This window comes from Capricornis sumatraensis, chromosome 13 (genome assembly GCF_032405125.1).
Source record: "Capricornis sumatraensis isolate serow.1 chromosome 13, serow.2, whole genome shotgun sequence".
In the NCBI taxonomy this organism is placed as follows: domain Eukaryota; kingdom Metazoa; phylum Chordata; class Mammalia; order Artiodactyla; family Bovidae; genus Capricornis; species Capricornis sumatraensis.
Window position 1 is genome coordinate 40892884 of NC_091081.1, and position 25410 is coordinate 40918293.

A 25410-nucleotide genomic window follows, 5' to 3' on the forward strand; every position below is an offset into this window, starting at 1 on the left:
AAGTACAGCTACTACTTGTAGCTTTAGAATAGATGATAGGAAAGTACTATCCTTTTTTTTCCCCCGAGTTCTGCTATTCATTCCTGCTCTCTGACATCAAATAGTATGTGACTTCTGTCTGCTTCCTGTAGGTATTTGACTAGTTATTAAACTGTATTGTTTCCTTCCAGTAATCTTTTAGAGTTGAGCATGTATTTTAGTTGAGAATCAAACTGCATCCCCCATTTCTGAGATTACAGCAAAACAATTTTTCAAAAGCACCGAAACTGCCTTTTTTTAAAAAAAATTCTTTTATAGCTCCCCTCCTACTAAACTATACACAAAAGGAGTATCACAATGCCTCAGTTACTTAAGACTATAGATTTTAGAGAAGTATTTTCTTAAATGCCCCTTCACTAACTCCTTGTTTAACCTCTGAGGAACTCACACAGAATAGTTTGAATGCTAATGAAAAATAAGGGTTGAGTTCACAGTTTCTAAGATAATTTTCTGTTAATTAATACTGCTTTATGTATGTTGAGAACAGTACCTATTCTGACTTATTTTAGAATACTTTAGATGGATCTTAAGCAATTGTTCTATTATAAGTAGTGGTGTATTAACATCTGAAGTCTTGTCACTTGATATTTATATTTCCCAAGCCAATAAATTCTGTGGAAGAGGTACAAAAAAAAATCTCAAATCACCATTTCAAGTTTCTCTTTGTGCTGGGGAAAAGGAGAAGGGGAGGTATCATAGTTTCATTAATTTTTAAAACAAACATAAAAAAATCATACATTTAGAAAAGCAAAGTAAGGTATGTCTTGCTAACTTAACCATACCAAATACTAACTAAAGTCTAGATAAAGAAAGATGCATATATCTAGTTCCCCTGCTTAGATAGAAGCAACCAACCAATTAGGTATTACCATAAAAATTAAACATGAATAAAATTATTTTTAACTTAAATTTGCAGAGTCACTTTTCATAAAATGTTCTAATTTGCTTTGCATGGAAGCTGGGAGACCATAAAAATCTATGCAAGCTGTAACTGTAAAATGTTTCTAATAAACAATGGGAAATTTTATGATTGTTCTGTAACCTTTTAAAAATGTTTGTGAAAACATTCAAAGTTTTTATTGCTGGTTATGAATGTATATGGAAATGGAAAATAAGACTAATAATTCTAATTTAGTACACTGTAATTTAGTGCATCAGAAACACTGAGAATGAAAATGTTTTCTTTGTAAAAAGCTAATCAATAATAATTTGAACACTGCTTACCTTCTTTTCATCCTGTAACTTAAATTACAGAGCAAGCATCTTTTCTAGGCCTGAGCAAGCTGTCATATTCCCTTTATAACTCTCAATCAGCTTCCAACATTTTATTCTTTGCCCTCTCAACACTGTGAAACACTTATGAGAATTCCTTTAAGGTGAAGCTTTTTTGTCAATTTCACGCCCTGCTGCTGCTGCTGCTGCTGCTAAGTTGCTTCAGTCGTGTCCAACTCTGTGCGACTCCAGAGACGGCAGCCCACCAGGCTCCCCCATCCCTGGGATTCTCCAGGCAAGAACACCAGAGTGGGTTGCCATTTCCTTCACGCCTTGAAGACATCTTTATCCTTTTTGTCATAATCATTTCGCTTATTTACGTCAAGTGTGCCTTTACCAAGCTCCTCTGCACAGTTAAAGTTTCTTGAACAGAGGCAACTTCAACATTCCCACAGTCAGGTATTTCTTGTACAACTCCACTTATTCTTGATTCATATTTCCAGTGTTATCACTTTCCTTTGCCACACATTCATCTTTGTTGGCCAATTTCCTCTTTTGATTATCCATTTTTGTAAAATGTCACATGGATTTATTGCTGGGGGACAAGGAGGTAACACAACTACATGCTGTGTTTTCAGTGCATAAAGCAAGGTAAGAGACACACAGTGACCAGTCTCTGACAAACCTGGAAATAAGCGATGTGACTGTCACGGATCACGATGCACATCTGTTATTTATGTGGTCTGTGGACTAAGGAGCCGGCAGCAAAGTCTGTACCTTATGCAATCACTCAGTTAGTACACTAGCCTGGTAACTGAAATATGAGCTGCATTGTTGGGGTACTGGTGTTATTTAATTGTGAAATTGTGCCCACTGAAACTCTGCAAAGCAAGGACTTCCTGCATAATCACAGACACCTCACTGTATGCATCTTAAGAAAGTAAGTTAAAAAAAAAAATCACACACATACAAAGGAGAAGTGAAATGAGCTACACACCTGTGTGAGATGACTCATCGTCACTATCATCATCTTTTCTTCCTTTCTTCTTGGTTTTTTTAATTTTGTACTCTCTGGCATTGCTGCCACCTCCTCCTCTCACACTTCCACTGCCCTCTGGTGGGAAAATGACATTAGTATTACCTAATACTGTTTTTAGAAATAATGACACTATATTGCCAAATAAACTTAACTTTTAGCCACTTTTTAATGTTGTGGTTTATTAAAATATTTTTAAAATTCAAACAATAAAAATTAATAAATAATAAGGAAATATTTTAATTAAGCAACTCACTTAGATAGCCTATCTACTCTAAATGCAGTCTCTCTCTAATAACATCTATTTTCTGAAGCTTTGACTTTTTCCTGGCCAAACCTATCCCTTTACCTTCCTTCTATCTTCCTCAAAAGTACGCTAAGTTGCTTATCTCTGTTACCACAGCCTCACTAACAGCCCCTATTCCAGTACCTCACAAATCTGGTTTTGTCTTCTTGACTGAAAGATTATTCCCCAGGTTTGCAGGAGACATGCTGACTCTCCCACCATCCTAAAAAAGAATGAACTTCTTGACAGTAGGGAGCCTCTCTCACTAATGTTCTCATCCTCGGGGTTAAGGCAATGCTGGACAGATAACAGGTGCTCAATAAATACTGACCATAAATTGGTTAAGTGGAAAAATATCAATCACCTACTGGCTAAATAAAGACTAAAAAAATACAAACCAAGAAACAGACTAAGACACTATCAATAAATTAGAGTTATTTCTCTATTATATATCTACATTTAAAATATCTATTCAACAAAATAAAATAATAATGGGATTATAACATTGAAAAATATTGAAAACATATTTCTTCATAAAAGATTCATTTTTAAAATAGAATGATATATATATATAAACAAAGATTTTTTTTCTAAACTCTAAGTAGAATTCCCTTAAAGTGAACTGAAAGTCACACAGTCGTGTCAGATTCTTTGCAGCCCCATGGACTATACAGTCCATGGAATTCTCCAGGCCAGAATACTGGAGTGGGTAGCCGTTTCCTTCTCCAGGGGATCTTCCCAACCCAGGGATCGAACCCATGTCTCCCACATTGCAAGAAGATTCTTTATCAGCTGAGCCACCTAGATTTCATCATACTCTATAAGTTCTATTGCTTTTATGATAGAAAAACACAACTTTCAAAATAAAAGTTTAAAGTGAATGTGTTTTTTACATTTGGTAATAAGTTTCTTATGGTAAATATGTTTGACATTATTCCATGAACTGTAATTAAACTATTATAACAGCAGTATCAGAACAAAACACCAGATGACCCTGAATTTTTAAGGATATAAAACAGACTAGTTATACTGATATAAGTACAACCAACTGATTAAGTGGATTTAAATCTTCAATTAACAAAATATGCATTGCTATGAAAATTGTGATTACAGTAATTTACCATATAGTTTTCCTAGAATAGAGAAATTTCAAAATACCATTACTGATTCTGTATAAAAAGATTTTGAAGAGAAAAATAATCTTGAAGTAGTGAACTTCCACAGCAAATAAAGTTTTTATAATGCATGTTCAGTATAGCTGTATTTATTGATTAAATACATTGAATATCTAATTTCTTTAACCTTGATATAGCACAAATAAAATTTTTCATACTACAAAAAGTATGGAAAATGCATGTTAATTTCCCAATGCAAGTTACTAGTATACCAGTGATACCTAGGATAATTTCCAGTGATTCTAAATTAAAAGAATACATAAAAACAGGCCCTCAGGAAATTCATTCACTCAATAAATACTTATGGAGCACTTAAAATATGCCAAGGAGTGCTCTAAGTATTAGGGAAACAACAATAAATGAGATGGAGAAGATTCCAAAATGATAAAAGACATCACAGTGATCAAAGTGATGTAAAAAACTAGGAGAATAATATATGGAGACTGACAGTGTTGTCTACTATTCTTGGTAGTGGTTGGGGAGGCCTCTGTAAGGAACTGACATTTCAAGGGGAGCTCTTGATAAGAAGGAAACAGTTACTTGAATTCATGAGACCATTCCAGGTAGAAGTGAACATGAACTTGCAAAGTCTGAGAATCAAGAAAGAAAAAAGAAAGCTACTAGGGCTGGAACATTAAAGAGCAACGGGAACAGGAGATCATGAAATTAGCTTAATTCTCACAAAATGAAAGAGTAACCATCAATATTTTCATTTTTGTTATCAATTCATTAGCAAAAGATGTGGTTAATATCAGCAGGTGAATTAAACAAAAGGCCTTCCTAAAGGTCTGATCAATACAAAGTTCACTGCAATGAATAAAAAACTCATCTTGAATCTTCCATGTTATTAATAATTTGTTACCTATTGCTTTCCTCCTTCGTTCATCTTTTTTATCCTTTTTACTTGTATTAATGCTTTCTAAAATGGAGATTTGTTTCAGATCTTCTTCAGTGATTAAATGAACAGGATTGTTTTTCATTTCCTGAAATAAAATATACTTATTTTTTGTAGGCAAAAATACAAAATATTACAAAATGCATAAAATAAAACTTGTTTATACACTCATATCCTAATTGTTTTTTGTTTGGTTTCACTGCTAAGAATTATAGAGCTTTGTCTCAGCTGCCACTCAGATTGTTAGTCCTTGCCCCAAATCAATCTCCTTCCTTGTTGTCCTTGACTTTTTGTATTTATCACCAGGTAATGAGAAATCCTATGCCTGATCACGTAACAACTAACTGGCCACACAGTACTGGATGTAATCCTCTTTAAATGTTATTGGCTAATTTTGCCACTGCCTAACAGGTGACCCTTTCTCCCTCTCTTTTCAAGATTCCCATGGTCCAGTACCACTTGGATATCCGAGATGACTAGAAAGATAATGGAATCTCCACTCCCACAATAATGATCACATATGAGTTGCATACTTAGTCATGTAAACTTTTCCCCACTCTGGACTCATTCTTGATCTCTGCTTTTTTATAAATTTATGTTAGAAACAATGAACTATTTCAAAGTTCAGAAAATGGTTCTAAATCTGTAATGAAAAACATTTTCTTGTTGAAAATATTTCCTTTTCAGTTTTTCAATGAAATGTTATATCACTTTGTTTGAGGGTCATTTTATTTGAAATGACAGTTCAAACAAAGGAATTTTTTTTCCCCCTAAATTTATTTTTGTGGTTGGAGGGAGGAAAACAAGAAAAAAGATAGTGTTAAACTGCAGTTTAGTAAAAGGTCACAATGAAAATAATAATGTAGTCATTTACTAACTGGTAGCTAACATGTATCAGACATTTTATTTACATCATTCCTTAATTCACATTTATCCTTATAAGAATAGGCATCATCCTTTTCTTTGAAGATGGGGGAACTAGAGGTCTATTAGTCAAACACCTACAGGGTAAACAAGCTGAAATTAGAACTCAGGTTTACAGATATCAGTCCAGTGTACTTTATACTCCTCTCTGCTGGTTTGCAGGCCAAATAGAGAAAAGTTGTGTCATTTTTAAGACTATTAAGGAGCTTAAAAGCAATATAGATAAACACAAATTATATACTTAATAGGCCCTCATGAATTAACAGTCTGAGATAATAAATGGGCTTTTTCTACCTATTTGTGAGCAGGCTTTATTATGGGGGTGCTGTTAACCAGAAACATGAATTCAGCAGTCATTAAAGCAGACACGGTATGACCTCTGCTTCTAAACACTTCCACAGTAGTTGCTCTGAGGAACTAATCAATTTGGATACTAACAATTTCTTTCCTCAGTAAGTTATCTGGCTGGTAACTACTAAATAGGTAAAATTATGAGGTTCTGCTAGACACAGTAAATATAATGTGTATTGATAAATAGATATACTCTATATTATGCATATAATCCACCGGTATCATTGTTACAGATTTTAATGTTGGACAAATACTCTCAGGTGATAAGTGTATAATTTCATTGATAAGATTTTGATTTATAAAATCAGCTTCCTATGTTCTAACTTCTATATTCTGATGGGAATGAAGGAGGAGAAAAACAAATCAGGGAGAGGAAATAAAAAGGAATGATACACTGAAGGAAAATAATGTATGAAACAGTGTTCAGTTTGGGGTATACTGCTTACCTTATTTTCAAAAGTCATCAGATGACTATAATGTGAAAATACTGTTAAATCAGTAGGTGAAAGGAAATCTGGCATACCTTTTCAGCTTTCTGGTGCATCAGTTCACTGAACAGATCTGTACAATCATTTATAAATTTTTCACTGACTACAATAGTATCGCTAAAGACTACAGCTGAAACCTGTTTGCTGAGTGCTCTCATTACATGTTGAAGCAATATTGCAGCATCTTCAACTGATAAGGAACTGGGTAGCAGAGGCTAGAATTACAAACAAAATGAAAACAAAGTATAAATGCAATATAATACAGATCAACCATTTGTTATATATATGCCCTCCCTAAGTGATCTCATTAAGTTCAGTGGTTTTGGAACCATCTATAGAGGAGAGTGAAAAAGTTGGCTTAAAGCTCAACATTCAGAAAACGAAGATCATGGCATCTGGTCCCATCACTTCATGGGAAATAGATGGGGAAACAGTGGAAACAGTGTCAGACTTTATTTTTTTGGGCTCCAAAATCACTGCAGATGGTGACTGCAGCCATGAAATTAAGACGCATACTCCTTGGAAGGAAAGTTATGATCAACCTAGATAGCATATTAAAAAAAGAGACATTACTTTGCCAACAAAGGTCCATCTAGTCAAGGCTATGGTTTTTCCTGTGGTCATATATGGATGTGAGAGTTGGACTGTGAAGAAGGCTGAGCGCTGAAGAATTGATGCTTTTGAACTGTGGTGTTGGAGAAGACTCTTGAGAGTCCCTAGGATTGCAAGGAGATCCAACCAGCCCATTCTGAAGGAGATCAGCCCTGGGATTTCTTTGTAAGGAATGATGCCAAAGCTGAAACTCCAGTACTTTGGCCACCTCATGCGAAGAGCTGACTCATTGGAAAAGACTCTGATGCTGGGAGGGATTGGGGGCAGGAGGAGAAGGGGACGACAGAGGATGAGATGGCTGGATGGCATCACTGACTCGATGGACGTGAGTCTGAGTGAACTCCGGGAGTTGGTGATGGACAGGGAGACCTGGCGTGCTGCAATTCATGGGGTCACAAAGAGTCGGACACGACTGAGCGACTGAACTGAACTGATATGCTGAACAACCTCTCAAATTATATTTCTAATTTTATCACCACTCTGAACTCTGAAATCACATATCCTACTGCTTCCCTAACCTACCTCAACTCATACCTGAAAACATGTCCTGTTCAAAACAACTTGGTTTGTGCCTCCAGGTGTGTCCAGAACCCAGCTCCCATCTTCTCTTCCCCACTGTTCCCCCATCTTAACCATGGACCCACTTTTCATTTCATTGATCAGGCCCTAAATCTACAAGTCACGCCTCGTTCCTCTCATAAACTCACAATGTAACTTCAATTCTTGATATCCTTGCCTCCAAAATACATTTCTTCTTAGCTCTTTCTACTACCTGAAATTATCATTTTCATTAATATCCCTCTCCCTCCCTCAACCATGAAAGTATTCCTCTTTTGAGAGCTGTATCCTAATTCTTAAAATGGTCATATACTAGTGAAATACCAGCTGTTCTGGGCTTAAAGGAAAATTAACAAGAAAAAGATAAAACGTACTGCAATATCAACCCATGTTCCAGAGCTGATGGCTTCCTCTACTGATGCTTCCACCTGATCCACAAGTCCTTGGCCAACACAAGCTGCTTTCAAAAACAAGAGTTGTGTAGTCTTATATCTTTTCCTTATGTAGCTCATAGCATCTGGGATTCCAAGTCTGGACAAAGCATCAAATTCTAGAAATGCATTACAAGATTGGAATAGAATTGTTAATCACTCTTAGAATTCTTAGTAAATGTTAAGTTCTATCAAAATCTATTCTTTGGGAATGCACTGTATTTTAATAGAATTTTTCAAGAATAAAACATATCACAGCCTCCTTCCTGGTTATGTTACCTTGTGCCATGTTTGCACGCGTGCTCAGTTGTGTCTGACTCTTTGAGACCCCATGGACTGTAGTGTGCCCATCAGGCTTCTCTGTCCATGGAATTTTTCAAGCAAGAATACTGGAGAGGGTTGCCATTTCGTTCTCCAGGGCATCTTCCCAACCCAGGGATCAAACCCTTGGCTCCTGCTGCATCTCCTGCACTGCAGGCAGATTCTTTACTGCTGAGCCACTGGGGCCCTATGTTACACTCCCAAATTTTTATTACTGAACATATTTGTAGATAAATTGGTTCAAGTATTTCATTAATCCTGCTTTGTCTTTTACTCTCCAACTGAGGAGTCGAAGGGAAGCATGAGGACAAAAGAAAAAAGGGCAATAAAATTAGAACTGAGGAAAAGGAACGTAATGATCAGAGAAACAAAAATTGAAATTTTGCTTATCACAGTTAGCTAAAGGAATGGAATTTATTTTTCAAATGTTTTATCAGACAACTGATGATAGCAAGTCTGTAGTCTAATTTATACTAGTAAAAGAACTAGTATATAAAAAGTAAAATATTTAAAACTTAAATTTGCAGCCATTAACATTACTGGAGATAGCTACCAACCTCTCTTTGTCCACAAGTAATAATATTTAAGAAAATTAATTACAACAAAATTTTAATTCAAGTTCTTGGCTGCAAAGGCACATTATAGAAAGTCAAGAAAATGTAAGTCAAACCAGTACACATTCTAGCATACATTTAAACTGAACGCTAATGACTTATAGGTTTACTTATTTTTAGGTAACTTATCTCTTGGGTTTCTCTAGTGGCTCAGGCAGTTAAGAATCTGCCTGCCATGCAGGAGACCTGGATTTGATCTCTGGGTCGGGAAGATTCCCCTGGAGAAGGGAATGGCAACCCACTCCAGTATTCTTGCCTGGAGAATTCCATGGACCAGGAGAAGCCTGGTCGTCTACAGTGCATGGGGTAGCAAAGAGTCAGACATGACTGAATGTCTAATTCACACACACAGCACTACTTGTTTTAATGATTAAATTCAATCAATGTATTTCATCCAAATGATGGAACCTCAGAAAGAGAATTGAGCATAACTTCAATGTTTCTGAAATACTGGGTAACTAATAAAAATGATAAAACTGATAGCCAATAAACTATTTCTAAGATTATGTAAGCCAGGCAACTTCATTAAGTTATAAAAACAATTACTTTTTATGAATTAAAAAGAACTGGAAGTATCTGATATATAGTATCACATTACTGGAAGGCTGGTAACAATCAATACCAGCTTTGGCCTTTCTACATTACAACTGTTCAGTGACTATTGAATTAAACTCAGTTGCATGACACAAAAACCTTCAATGTGACTACTTTCATATTCAAAGAGAACCACTCTAGTCTGCTGGCCAACAGTAAAGTACATGTGTACTCACTACCAGGATTAATGCAGTCTTTCTAAGAATGTGTTTAACATTAGAAATGATTTTTTGTTTAAAGAAAAAAAAAAAATTACCCAGATAGCCATTCTGCCTGAGAAAAGAATCCACCCAAGTACTCTGTGTTCTGGAGTAAATGTCAGGGATAAACACTGCCTTATCCTGTCTCCCACCAACCACAGTGCCTCGTAAGCGTCCATTATTAACAAGTTCTTCAAGAACAGCTTAAAAGAAAAACAAACAAGTAGAAACAGAGCAGATAAAAATCTCAAAAACACTTTACAATTTCACTATTTATTTATTATCCTTAAAAAAAGCAATTTAAAATTCAAGTTGCACACTAAATTAAGACATTATATTTTAGACAAAACTTTCCTGCCATTTATGAGAATACTCATGTCATAAATTCAGGAAAATGTGCCAACTAGATAAAGATGCTGAACTGTAATTCAAACTAATTAACATTAATGTTGAACTGTTTAGTCTGAGTTATTTTGGAAAAACATTCCATTATCTATCTCATGATTAAAAGTAGACGACTATACACTTTCAGAATAGATAATACACAATCACTGGTATAACCAAGTTCAATATTCTCATATTTAGAAAATCAAGACACCTGGATCCTATTAGGATCAACAGTGTAAAATGAAGCCATGAAAATCTTTATAAATTATTATACTTCCACTGTTTAAACTGAAGCAACACATTTAAACCCTACCTATAACAGAAGTATAATGCATGGTTAAGAGGATGGGTGTGGACCCAGAGAGCGTAAACTTCAACTCTGCCACCTACTGGTGCTGCCATTGACACCAAATTTATGCTTTTTATTTAAACTGTAACATTTAACTACATACTTTGTTGTTTTAAATATCAATCCCCTAAAAAAAAGATAAAGCAGATAGGAAGGAGTTATTTCTAAGTGTACTAACAAGAGCATTCAAAAGATGTCTGGGACAAAATGATTCAGGAATTTAGCCTATAACAGAAATAAAAATTAGTTTAAAAATGAATTTCAGAATTTCATTACTGAGTAAATCAGAATACATCAGAAAGGTCTAGATTTCAAACATATAATTTAAAATTTTGTGTGACTGTACAACACAAATCCAAGCTAAATTCAGACCAAAATTATCAAGTTATCAGTTATTACTTAAAGAAGTTTATATTATAATGAAATTCCACCAAACCCAATTAAGCAGATTCCAAAATACATCATATTTTTAATTTTAAATTTGTCTTAAAAAATTTATCTCCACATTCTGAAAAACATACTGAATAAAAATTAAACTTTTGGTAGTGAATAAAAATTAAAACTTTTGGTTCTGAATTTGAATTTCTTTTCTATTACTTATTTTAATTCTTATATTTGCATAGATACCTGAGTTGAAAAATTAGGCCACTGCTTTAAAAAATTATTCCAGCCAAGCTTAGGAAAAAAAAAAAAACACCCTTCAAAACCTCTTAAGAGTTTCACAAATGAATAGCGAAAGAACTCAGCCATATATATACACATATAAACTACCATACTGTTAATCAGCTATACACCAATACAAAATAAAAAGTTTAAAGTTTGGAAAAAAAAAGTTTCACACACAAAATAGGCAATGGACCAATATTATTTTAGAGAATCACTGTATTTTTTAAATGCTAAGAGTATACTTTTAATGCTATAAGCATTTTGTATAATTCTTTTAGCCAAACACCCCATGGATGATAGCCCACCAGCTCCTCTGTCCATGGCATTTTCCAGGCAAGAATACTGGAGTGGGTTGCTATTTCCTACTCCAGAGGATCCTCCTGATCCAAGGATCAAACCCAGGTCTCCTGTATTACAGGCAGATTCTTTACCATCTGAGGCACCAAGGAAGCCCCCACACACTTATTTTCATAAAAAAATGTAGTAAAAATTGATAAGAAACAAAGTGAAAATTATTCTTAATCCTAAAATTTTAAATCTCTCTATATATGTATACACACAACAGAGTATTTTATACATATACACAATTTCTTTAAAAATTCCATTCCTCTTGAGGTACCTAATACTAAATGGTGGATATAACAGATAAGACTCATACATGAAAAATAGTATAGAGAAACTTAGCAACTAGAAATATTTTAATAAGTTTTATGATTAAAAGAGGTAAAAATAATTAGTTAAGTTTTATATTTAGTCTATTCAAAAGCTAATTAAGTGAAATGCAATTTAAATCAAACTCACAGTAAAGAAGCTGCTCCTGAAATCCATATCTTGAAATCAAAGAATTCACTGCTGTAGGCCTTTATGTAGAGGAAACAAAACAAAAACTTTTTTACTGATTATAGAGTTGCACAGAGTTAGGAATTAAATAAACTAGGATGATTAGCTTATGAAAAACATAAATTAATTTAGAAGAAAAAAAATGAAGGCAAAAATTGTATCAGAGATCAAGACGGTGGAAAAGAAAGATGTGGAGTTCATCTCCTCCCATAAATACATCAAAAATGCATCTACATGTGGAGTAATTCTCATAGAATACCTTTTGAAAGCTGACAGACCTCATTCAATGGAAGTTGCAAGAAAGATCACCAAAAAACTGGGTAGGAAGAGAAAAAGGAGTTGGGACAGGATCTATGTCCTCAGAAAGGACCTGTGAAAGAGCAAAGGTTCCTTCACCCTGGGAACCCCTTTCACTGGCTGAAATGTCAACCAGGACGGAAAGAGAGCTTCAGAGACTCAGAGGAGTGTGCAATAACTGGTCTGCCACAGGCAGAACAGAGAGAGATTGGCACTAATGGTCCTGTCCACCTCGCTGCAATCCCCAGCCAAGGACACACGTCTGCTAGTGGACATCGTGGGCTGGGTGCTGAAACTTGGGGTCCAGGGGACAGACCTGGGGAGAGGACAGGGGTTGGGTGTGCAGAAACAGCCTGAAGGAGGTGGAGTGTGCTTCGGAGGTGTACACAGGATTGACCCTGAATCTGCTGTAGAAGCCCCATTGTTAATACAGTAACCCTCGAGAGAAGGGAAGGGCAGGGCCCCACAGTAGTGTGCTCACAGTAGTGTGGCTCTTCCTTTATGAACTCTGGGAGGATGCAAGAGCTGGAGTGATGCCCACATTTGGAGGTGGGGCTGAAATCTGAGCTGTCTCAGCAGCTGATCAATCTACAGATTTACGCCATGCTGGTGGTTTTGCAAGCTCAGTACCTGTTGGACATACAAGCAGATTACTGGTGCTCCTGTGGCTGGGGCAGGTCTGGCATGAACAGTTGCAAGCTTTGGGGGCATGCATATATATAGGTGGGACTGGGGTCTGTAGCTCTCCTGGCAGGGCCAGGTGTGTGACCATGACAGCTTAGGTGCCTAACTGCAGGGGACCTGAGCCTGGAGATCTGTGCTAGTGGTTTTGTGAGCACAGTGCTTGAGGGTAACCCAGGCCAATGTCCTGCATTCTCATGGTTGAGAAGGGGTTAAAGGCACTTTATGAGCCCACATGATGACGGAGAGGCAACACCACAGAATGCACTCCCAGTGGACAACTTCAGTGGAGGAATTACTCAGTGCTTTCTCCCACTGTGGGAACACTGCAGTCCTGTCCTTCTCATACTACAGCTTTGGAATGGATTTGGGGACTTCTACTCCAACAACTGGGGAGCAGCTCTATTCCTAACAGGGCTCTGAGAACCACAGAGCAAAGAAGAGGCCCTGGCTCAATATCCACTGGAAGCTCTGGTCACAATACCAGTCACACCCCCATCAAGGGGATAATGGCCAGCACATACTGAGAAAAGACTTGACAAGCACCTGTACTAAAAAGAGCCCTCGCATCAAATATTAGATTCATGCAGGCTACCCAGGGATGCTCCTACATAAAATCAGTTCTGTAAGACAACAGTAGATAGCTATTTCTCCTAAATTAACAGAGTCAGAAAAACGTAAGTAAAATTAAAAGATCAGGACAATTCCCCTGTAAGAAAAAAAATAAAGAAACAAACTTCTCCAGTCTACTAGACCCTGAGTTCAAAAAGGAGGTAATAAAACTACTGAAGAATTAAGAAAGGTTATCAACAGAAATGCAGATCTCTGTAACAAGTAACTATAAAGAGGAATCAAGAAAAACTAGAAAACTCATTTGCTGAAATTAAAGCCAAGTTAAAGGCAATAAATAGCAAACTGAATGATACAGAAAATGAATAAATGATCTGGAAGGTAGAATAATGAAAATCACCCAATAAGAGCAGCAGACAAAAACACAAAATGAAAAAAAATGAAAGCAATATATGAGACCTATGGGATAATATAAAGTGTGCCAATCTGTGCATAACAGGATCTCAGGAGAAGAGAAAAGGGGATTGAAAACACTGGAAGAAATTATGGCTGAAAATCTCCCAAATCTAAGGAAACAGATATCCAGGTAAAGGAAGCACAGAAGCTCCCTCCCAAAAAAGATGAACCTAAACAAACCCACAATAAGACATATTATAATTAAAATAGCAAAGTTAGAGAAAGGTTTCTAGGCAGCAAAAGTAAAAACAGAGTTACAAAGGGAACCCACTTAAGCCTATCAACTGATTTCTCTACAAAAAGGTTTCATGCCGGAAGAAAGTGACATTTGATGTCTTGAAAGGGAAACCTACAACTTAGCAAACTCTACCAGCAATACTGTCATTTAAAATAGGAGAGATAAAGAATTTCTCAGACAAGCAAAAACTTAAAAAACATACAGCAATACTAAACCTATCCTAACAGAAATATTGAAAGGTCTTCTCTAAATAGAAAAGAAGGAAGAATCTGTAGGGGGAAAAAAAATCACAGCTGGAAAGTAAATCACTTACATAGGCCACTACATAGATTAAAAAAATATTGTGAAAGAAAGTGACAATAACTACAATGACCAGCAACAGGATAACATGTGTGAAAGAGGACATCAAAATCATAAAATATGGGGGAAAAGAGTAGTAAAATATAGATTTTTTAAGAATATGTTTGAGCCTATATGATTACCAGTTTGAAGCAACGGTTTGGAATGTATTAAAACATCTGAAAAATAGGGTAATCATAAATCAAAAACACACAATAGATTCACAAAACCCAAAAGAGAACAAAAGCATAATATAAACGAAAACCATCAAACCACAAAAGGAAAGACAAAAAGAAAAAGGAACCATTAAGAAATACAAAACAACTGGAAAACAAGGTTTAAAATGGAAATATATACCAATAATTACCTTAAAGGTCAATAGACTAAATGCTCCAATCCAGAGTCAAAGAGTGGCAGATTGGATGGAAAAAAAAAAAAAAAGGGCCTACAATATGCTGCCTACAAAAGATCCATTTTAGGGGGCAAATGACACATAGGGATTAAAGTGAGGGGATGGATAAAAGTATATCATGCAAATAGCAGTGGCAAGAAAGAGAGGCTAGCAATACTCATTTGAGGAAAAATAAACTTTGAAATAGAGACCATAAAAAAAGATAAACTAGGACACTATATAATGATGAAAGGATCAGTACAAGAGGATATTACACTTGTTAACATATACACCCAACATAGGAGCATCTGAATACATAAAACAAATACTAACAGACATAAAGGGAGAAATTGATGGGAATACAATAATAGTAGGAAACTTTTTAGCACCATATTCACATCAATGGAGAGATCTTCCAGACAGAAAATCAATGACACACTAAAACAGATTTAATTGATATTTTCAGGACACTACATTAAAAAGATCCAAGAATACACATAGCTTCCGAGTGCACATGGAACATTCTCAAGGAGTGAACACAGATGAGGCTATAAAACAAACCTCAACAAATTGAAGAGGGCAGAAATTATTTCAAGTATCTTTTTTGACCACAACAGTATGAAACTAGAAATCGACCACAGAAACAGAAACAAGAGGAAAAATAACTATTAGTGGAGACTATACAATATGCTACTAAAAAAATAATGGGTCATGATAAAATCAAAGAGGAATGCTGAAAATACCTCGGGATAACTGACAATGAAAGCACAACCATACACAATCTCTGGGATGCAGCAAAAGCAATAATGATACAGGTTGTCCTCCAAAAACAAGAAAAATCTGAATTAAACAACCTAACACCTAAAAAAAACTAGAAAAAGAAGGAAAAATAAAACCTACAACGAACAGAAGGAAGGAAATAATGAAGCTCAGAGAAAGATAAATAAAATAGTTAAAAAAAACCAGAAATAATCCAATGAAAAAATGGGCAGAATACTTAAGACATACATTCCATAAAAGACATACAGATGGCCAATAGGCACATGAAATAATGTTCAACATTGTTAATTATTACAGAACTGCAAATCAAAATTACAATGAGGTATCACCTAATATCAGTCAGAATGACCATCATCGAAGTCTACAAATAAATGCTGGAGAAGGTGTAGAGAAGAAGGACCCCTCCTACACTGTTGGTAAGAATGTGAATCTGTACAGGGACTATGGAGAACAATACGGAGGTTCCTTAAAAAACTAAAAACAGAGCTACCATGTGATCCTGTAACTGCACTCCTGAGCATCCAGCTAGACAAAACTATAATTTGAAAAAAACATGCATCCCAATATTCATTGCAGCACAGCAACCTAATGTCCATTTAGCAACCTAAATGTTTAGTGACAGATGACTGGATAAAAAAGATGTGATACACCTCCCCCCACACACAGTGAGGTATTACTCAGCCATAAGGAAAATGCTGTTTTCTGCAGAAACATGAATGGAGGTAGAGACTATCATACTAACAGAAGTAAGCCAAATAGCATACGATATTGCTTATATGTGAAATTTTAGAAAATGATATGAATAAACTTACTTACAAAACAGAAACAGACCCACAGGCATAGAAAATAAATTTAGTTACCCAAAGGGAAAATGGGGGGAGAAACAGGGGAGGGATAAATGAAAATCTTGGGATTAATACATATATACTACTATATATAGGGCTTACCTGGTAGTTCAGTTGGTAAAAAATCTGCCTGCAATCTGGGAGACCTTGGTTCAATTCCTGGGTGGGGAAGATCCCCTGGAGATGGAAATGGCAACCCACTCTAGTGGAAAATCCCATGGACAGAGGAACCTGGCGGCCTACAGTCCATGGTGTCACAAGAGTTGGATACAACTCAGTGATTAAACCGCCACCCAGGCTGGGCTTGTGAACCATAAACTTCCAGATGTTTAAGCTGGTATTAGAAAAGGCAGAGGAACCAGAGATCAAATTGCCAACATGTGCTGGATCACTGAAAAAGCATGAAAGTTCCAGAAAAACATGTATTTCTGCTTTATTGACTATGCCAAAGCCTTTGACTGTGTGGAAAATTCTGAAAGAGATGGGAATACTTCTGGGTGAACCAGAAGAACTTCCAGAGTTCCAGAAGAAACCCGTATCCAGGTCAGGAAGCAACAGTTAGAACTGGACATGGAACAACAGACTGGTTCCAAATAGGAAAAAGACTATATCAAGGCTGTATATTGTCACCCTGCTTATTTAACTTATATGAAGAGTACATCAAGAGAAACGCTGGACTGGGGGAAGTACAAGCTGGAATCAAGACTGGCAGGAGAAATATCAATAACCTCAGATATGCAGATAACACCACCCTTATGGCAGAAAGTGAAGAAAAACTAAAGAGCCTCTAGACGAAAGTGAAAGTGGAGAGTGAAAAAGTTGGCTTAAAGCTCAACATTCAGATAATGAAGACCATGGCATCTGGTCCCATTACTTCATGGCAAACAGATGGGGAAACGTAGAAATAGTGTCAGACTTTTATTTCTTGGGCTCCAAAATCACTGCAGATGGTGACTGGCAGCCATGAAAAGATGCTTACTCCTTGGAAGAAAAAAGATGACTAACCTAGACAGCATATTATAAAGCAGAGATATTACTTTACCAACAAAGGTCTGTCTAGTAAAGGTTATGGTTTTTCTAGTAGTCATATATGGATGTGAGAACTGGACTATAAAGAAAGCTGAGTGCTGAAGAATTGATGCTTTTGAACTGTGGTGTTGGAGAAGACTCTTGAGAGTGCCTTAGACTGCAAGGAGATCCAACCGGTCCATCCTAAAGATCGGTCCCGGGTGTTCACTGGAAGGACTGATGTTAAAGCTGAAACTCCAATATTTTGGCCACCTGATGTGAAGAACTGTCTCATTTGAAAAGACCCTGATGCTGGGAAAGATTGAGGGTGGGAGAAGAAGGGGACAACAGAGGATGAGATGTTTGGATGGCATCACCAATTCAATGGAGATGAGTTTGGGTAACCTCCAGGAGTTGGTGATGGACAGGGAGGCCTGGCATGCTGTGGTTCATGGGTTTGCAAAGAGTCAGACACGCCTGAGTGACTGTACTGAACTGAACCACTGTATAGCATAGGGAGTTGTACTCAATATTTTGTAATAATCTATAAGGGAAAAGAATCTGAAAAGGAATATATACACACACATATACATATATAACTGAATCACTTTGTCGTACACCTGAAACACAACACTGTAAATTAACTATACTGCAATTTAAAAAAAATAGAAAAAGAAAATCAATAAAACCAAGAGTTGGTTCTTTGAAAGGGTAAACAAAATTAGCAGACCTCTAGCCAGGCTCACCAACAAGAAAAAGAGAGAACCAAATAAAATAAGAAATGAAAGAGATGAAATAACAACCAATATCATAGAAATATACAATATCTGTTATAAGAGAATACTATGAGCAATTACATGCCATCAAGTTAGACAATCCAGAAAAAATGGACAAGTTTCTAGAAATATACAGCCCACCAAAACTGAATCAAGAAGAACTACATAATTTGACCAGACCTATCCCTAGAAGTAAAGTAGAATCTTTAATTTAAAAGCTTTCTACAACAAAAGTCTAGAACTTGATGGCTTCACAGGCAAATTCTACCAACCATACAAAGAATTATACTGATCCTCCTCAAAATCTTCCAAAAGACTGAAGGGGAGGAAACATTCCCAAAGACATTCTATAAAGCCACAATCATCCTGATACTAAAACTAAACACACCATCAAAAAAAAGAAATTTACAGGTCAGTATGTTTGATGAATATAGATGGAAAAAATATCAACAACATATTAGCAAACTGCATCAAACAACACAGAAAAAAAGACCATTCACCATGACCAAGTGGAATCTATCCCAAGTTCACAAGAATGGTTCAACATATGCAAATGAATGTGATAACCCATATAAAGAAAAGAATAGACAAAACCACATGATCTCAACAGATGCAGAAAAGCATCTGACAAACTTTCATTATAAGCAGATGACATGATACCATATATCAACAACCATTCATGAAAAAAATTCTTACAAAGTGAGTAAGAAGAACATATCTGAAAATAATAAAAGCTATGTATGAGAAATCCACAGGTAAGTTAATACTCAATGGTGAAAAGCTGAAAACCTTTCTAATAAAATTTTGGAACAAGACAAGCATGCCCACTCTGACCACTTCCGTTCAACAGAGTATCAGAAGTCCTAGCTGCAGGAATCAGACATGAAAAAGCAATAAAGGGTATCCAAAATAGAAGGGAAGAGGTAAAATTTTCATTATAAGCAGATGACATGATACCATACATAAAAAACTCAAAAGATTCCAAGAGATCATTCTATGCATGGACATCACCAGATGGTCAATATTCTTTGCAGCCAAAGATGGGAGAAACTCCATACAGACAGTAAAAACAAGACTGGGAGCTGACTGTAGCTCAGATCATGAGCTCCTTATTGAAAAATTCAGGCTTACACTGAAGAAAGTAGGGAAAACCACTACGCCAGGTATGACCTAAATCATATACCTTATGATTATACAGTGGAGGTGAATAGTTTCAAGGGATTACATCTGATAGACAGAGTGCCAAAAGAACTACAGATGGAGGCTCATAACATTTTACAGGAAGCGGTGACCAAAACCATCCCAAAGAAAAAGAAATGCAAGAAGGCAGAATGGTTTTGAGTAGGCTTTACAAAATCTGAGGAAAGAAGCTAAAGGCAAGGGAGAAAGGGAAAGATATACCCAACTGAATGTGGAGTTTCAGAGAAGAGCACGGAGAGACAAGACGGCCTTAAGTGAATAATGAAAAGAAACAGAGGAAAACAACAGAACGGGAAAGACTAGAGATCTCTTCAAGAAAACTGGACATATTAAGGGACCATTTCATGCAAAGATGGGCATGATAAAGGACAGAAATGGTAAGGACCTAAGAGAAGCAGAAAAGATTAAGAAAAGATAGCAAGAATACACAGAAGAATTATACAGAAAAGTCTCAATGACATGGATAACCACAATGGTGTGGTCACTCACTTAGAGCAAGATATTCTGGAGTGTGAAGTCAAGTGGGCCTTAGCAAGCACTACTATGAACAAAGCTAGTGGAGGTGATGGAATTCCAGCTGATCTATTTAAAATTCCTAAAAGATGATGTTGTTAAATACTGCACTCCGTATGTCAGCAAAATTGGAAAACTCAGCAGTGGTCACAGGACTGGAAAAGGTCAGTTTTCATTCCAATTCCAAAGAGGGGCAATGACAGAGACTGTTCAAAGTACTGTACAATTGTGCAAGCTTATGCTGCATGCTAGGCTTTAGCAGTTACGTGAACCAAGAATTTCCAGATGTACAAGCTGGTTTCAGAATACGTAAAGGAACCAGAGATCTCTCGCCAACATTCGTTGGATTATAGAAAAAGCAGGAGAATTCCACAAAGACATATACTTCTGCTTCACTGACTACACTAAAGACTTTTGAGTGTGTGGATCCAACAAACTATGGAAAACTCTTAAAAAGATGGAAACACAAGACCACTTTCATTGTCTCCTGAGAAACCTGTATGCAGGTCAAGAAGCAATAGTTAGAACTGGACATGGAATAATGGACTGGTTCCAAATTGGGAAAGGAGTATGACAAGACTGTATATTGTCACCCTGCTTATTTAATATCTATGCTGAGTATATCATGTGAAATGGTGGACTGAATGAATTACAAGCTGGAATCCAGACTGCTGGGAGAAATATCAACAACCTCAGATATGTAGATGACACCACTTTAATGGCAGAAAGTGAAGAGGAACTAAAGACCTTCTTGCTGAGGGTGAAAGAAGAGAGTGAAAAAGCTGGCTTAACACTCAACATTCAGAAATTAAGATCATGGCATCTGGCCCCATCATTTCATGGCAAATAGAAGCTAGAAGAGTCGAAATGGTGACAGATTTTCTTTTCTTGGGCTCCAAAATCACTGCAGACAAGCACTGCAGCCATGAAATTCAAAGATGCTTGCTCCTTGGAAGGAAAGTTATGACAAACCTAGAAAGCATATTAAAAAGTAGAGACATCTCTTTGCCGACAAAGGTCTGTATAGTCAAAGCTATTATTTCCAGTAATCATACGTGGACTTGAGAGTTGGATCATAAAGAAGGCTGAGCACTGAAGAACTGATGCTTATTAATTATGCTGCTGGATAGTCAGTTCAGTTCAGTCGCTCAGTCGTGTCCGACTCTTTGCGACCCCATGAACAGCAGCACGCCAGGCCTCCCTGTCCATCACCAACTCCCGGAGTTCACTCAGACTCATGTCCATCAAGTCAGTGATGCCATCCAGCCATCTCATCCTCTGTCGTCCCCTTCTCCTCCTGCCCCCAATCCCTCCCAGCATCAGAGTCTTTTCCAATGAGTCAACGCTTCGCGTCAGGTGGCCAAAGTACTAGAGTTTCAGCTTCAGCATCATTCCCTCCAAAGAAATCCCAGGGTTGATCTCCTTCAGAATGGACTGGTTGGATCTCCTTGCAGTCCAAGGGACTCTCAAGAGTCTTCTCCAACATCATGGTTCAAAAGCATCAATTCTTTGGTGCTCAGCTTTCTTCATAGTCCAACTCTCACATCCATACATGACTACTGGAAAAACCATAGCCTTGACTAGATGGATCTTTGTTGGCAAAGTGATATCTCTGCTTTTCAATATGCTACCTAGGTTGGTCATAACTTTTCTTCCAAGGAGTAAGCGTCTTTTAATTTCATGGCTGCCGTCACCATCTGCAGTGATTTTGGAACCCCCAAAAATAAAGTCTGACACTGTTTCCCCATCTATTTGCCATGAAGTGATGGGACGAGATGCCATGATCTTCGTTTTCTGAATGTTGAGCTTTAAGCCAACTTCTTCACTCTCCTCTTTCACTTTCATCAACAGGCTTTTTAGTTCCTCTTCCCTTTCTGCCATAAGGGTGGTGTCATCTGCATATCTGAGGTTATTGATATTTTTCCTGGCAATCTTGATTTCAGCTTGTGCTTCTTCCAGCCCAGCGTTTCTCATGATGTACTCTGCATAGAAGTTAAATAAGCAGGGTGACAATATATAGCCTTGACATACTCCTTTTCCTATTTGGAACCAGTCTGTTGTTCCATGTCCAGTTCTAACTATTGCTTCCTGACCTGCATATAGGATTCTCAAGAGGCCGGTCAGGTGGTCTGGTATTCCCATCTCTTTCAGAATTTTCCACAGTTTATTGTGATCCACACAGTCAAAGGCTTTGGCACAGTCAATAAAGCAGAAATAGCTGTTTTTCTTGAACTCTCTTGCTTTTTCGATGATCCAGCGGATGTTGGCAATTTGGTCTCTGGTTCCTTTGCTTTTTCTAAAACCAGCTTGAACATCTGGAAGTTCACGGTTCACATATTGCTGAAGCCTGGCTTGGAGAATTTTGAGCATTACTTTACTAGCGTGTGAGATGAGTTCAACTGTGCGGTAGTTTGAGCATTCTTTGGCATTGCCTTTGGGATTGGAATGAAAACTGACCTTTTCCAATCTTGTGGCCACTGCTGAGTTTTCTAAATTTGCTGGCATATTGAATGCAGCAGACTCTTGCAAATCCCTTGGACAGCAAGGAGATCAAACCAATCAATCCTAAGGGTAAGAAACTCTGAATATTAATTGGAAGGACTGTTGCTGAAGCTAAACCTCTAATACTTTGGCCTCCTGATGCAAAGAGGCCACTCATGGAAAAGATCTTGATGCTGGCAAAGAATGACGGCAAAAGGAGGTAGGGGCAGCAGAGGATGAGATGATTGGATAGCATCACCAACTCAATGGACATGAATTTGGGCAAATTCCAGGAGATACTGAAGGACAGGGGAACCTGGCATGCAGCACTCCATGTCTGGCTACAAACAGTCAGACATGACTTAGTGACTGAACAACAACAAAAGAGTCTACACAAAAACTACTAAAACTGATAAATGAATTAAGCAAGGTAGCATGATAAAAGATTAACATATAGAAATCTGTTGCATTTCTTTATACTAATAATGAAAGGTGTCAGAAACAGAAAGTGAAAAAGCAATCCTTTTTAAAATTGCATCAAAAAATACTCAGGAATAAACCTCATCAAAGAGGTGAAAGACTTACATGCTCAGAAGTACAAAACATTAACAAAGGAAACTGAAGATGATGCAAACAAATGGAAAGATATCTCATGCTTTTGGACTGGAAGAATTCATATTGCTAAAATGTCCACAGTATCCAAAGAAATCTACAGATTTAATGTGATCTGTATCAAATTACTCATGACATTTTTCACAGGACCAGAAAAATCCTAAAATGTACATGAAACCATAAAAGACCCAGAATTGCCAAAGCAATCCTGAGGAAAAAGAACAAAAGCAGGAAGCTCAACCCTCCCAGACTTCAGATAATATTTTAAAGCTATAGTAATCAAAACAGTATGATATTGGCAAAAAAACAGACATCTAGAACAATGGAACAGAAAAGAGAGACCAAGGAATTCCATGGTCGTCCAGTGGTTAGGACTCTCAATTTCCACTGCTGATGGCACAGGTTCAATCCCTGACTGGGGAATTAATATCCTGCAGGCCATATGGCAAAAAAAAGCCCCCCAAAACAAAATACAGAGAGAGCTTAGAATAAACCCACCACCCATGGTCAATTTATCTTTGACAAATGAGGCCAGAATATACACAGAGAAGAGTCTCTTCAGGAAGTGGTATTTGGAAAGCTGGAGAGCCGTATATAAATCTATGAAATCAGAACAGTCCCTCACACCATACACACACAAAAAAACTCAAAATGGCTTAAAGACTTAAACGTAGGACATGACACCATAAAATGTCTAGAAGACAAGCCAGGCAAAATATTACCTGACATAAACTGCAGCAATGTTTTCTTAGGTCAGCCTCCTAAGGCAACAGAAATAAAAGCAAAAATAAACAAATGGGACCTATTCAAACTTATAAGTTTTTACACAGCAAAGAAAACCATAAACAAAATGAAAGGACAGCCTACATATTGGGAGAAAATATCTGCAAACAATGTGACCAACAAGGGATTAATTTCCAAAATATACAAACAGCTTACATATCTCAATTAAAAAAACCAAAAACCCAATCAAAAAATGTGCAGAAGACCCAAATAGACATTTCTCCAAAAAAGACATACAGACGGCCAACAAGCACATGAAAAGATACTCAATGTAACTAGAGAAACGCAAATTAAAACTTCAATAAGGTATCACCCTCATATGGGTCAGAATAGCCATCATCAAATAATAAATACTGGAGAGGATATGGAGAAAAGGGAACCCTCCTACACTGTTGATGGGAATGTAAATTGGTAAAGCCACTATGGAAAACAGTATGGAGGCTCCTTAAGAAACTAAAGTTGCCATATGATCCAGCAATCCTGCTTCTGGGTATATAAACCGGTCAAAACTATGATTCAAAAAGATGTATGCACCCAATGATCAAAGCAGCACTATTTACAACAGGTAAGACATGAAGCAACCTAAGCGTCCATAAACAGAGGAATGGATAAAGATGTGGTACTTATCAGTTCAGTCGCTCAGTCGTGTTCGACTCTTTGCAACCCCATGAATCGCAGCATACCAGGCCTCCCTGTCCATCATCAACTCCCAGAGTTCACTCAGATTCATGTCCATTGAGTCAGTGATGCCATCCAGCCATCTCATCCTCTGTCATCCCCTTCTCCTCCTGCCCCCAATCCCTCCCAGCATCACAGTCTTTTCCAATGAGTCAACTCTTCACATCAGGTGGCCAAAGTACTGGAGTTTCAGCTTTAGCATCATTCCCTCCAAAGAAATCCCAGGGCTGATCTCCTTCAGAATGGAGTGGTTGGATCTCCTTGTAGTCCAAGGGGCTCTCAAGAGTCTTCTCCAACACCACAGTTCAAAAGCATCAATTCTTCGGTGCTCAGCCTTCTTCACAGTCCAACTCTCACATCCATACAGGACCACAGGAAAAATCATAGCCTTGACTAGACAGACCTTAGTCAGCAAAGTAACGTCTCTGCTTTTACATATATACAATGGATTACTACCCAGCCAAAAAAAAAAGGATAAAATAATGCCATTTGCAGCAATATGGATAGACCTAAAGATTATCATACTAAGTGAAGTTAAGTCTAACACAGAAAGACAGATATCATATAGTATCATTTGGATGTGAAATCTAAAATACGATACAAATGCTCTTATTTAAAAAACAGAAACAGACTCAGACACAGAAAACAAACTGATGGTTACAAAGGAGAAAAGGGGTAGGAGAGGGATAAATTAGGAGTTCTCGATTAGGGGACACTAATTACAATGGATAAATACGGTTCTACTGTATAGCATAGGGAACTATATTCAATACCCTGTAGTAAA

The 25410-nt window shown here is 37.1% G+C and overlaps 1 protein-coding gene across 1 annotated transcript in view; it reads right to left on the reverse strand.

The window, feature by feature from the left end:
• The window catches only part of UFL1 (UFM1 specific ligase 1), a 67439-nt gene that overhangs the window by 11163 nt on the left and 30866 nt on the right, over window positions 1-25410 (reverse strand). The window contains exons 7-12 of the mRNA XM_068985014.1: window positions 11940-11998; window positions 9793-9939; window positions 7951-8126; window positions 6442-6621; window positions 4611-4731; window positions 2249-2365 (exon numbers count right to left, since the gene is read on the reverse strand). Coding sequence (XP_068841115.1) covers window positions 2249-2365; window positions 4611-4731; window positions 6442-6621; window positions 7951-8126; window positions 9793-9939; window positions 11940-11998 — 800 coding nt within the window. The remainder of the gene's footprint in view (window positions 1-2248; window positions 2366-4610; window positions 4732-6441; window positions 6622-7950; window positions 8127-9792; window positions 9940-11939; window positions 11999-25410) is intronic.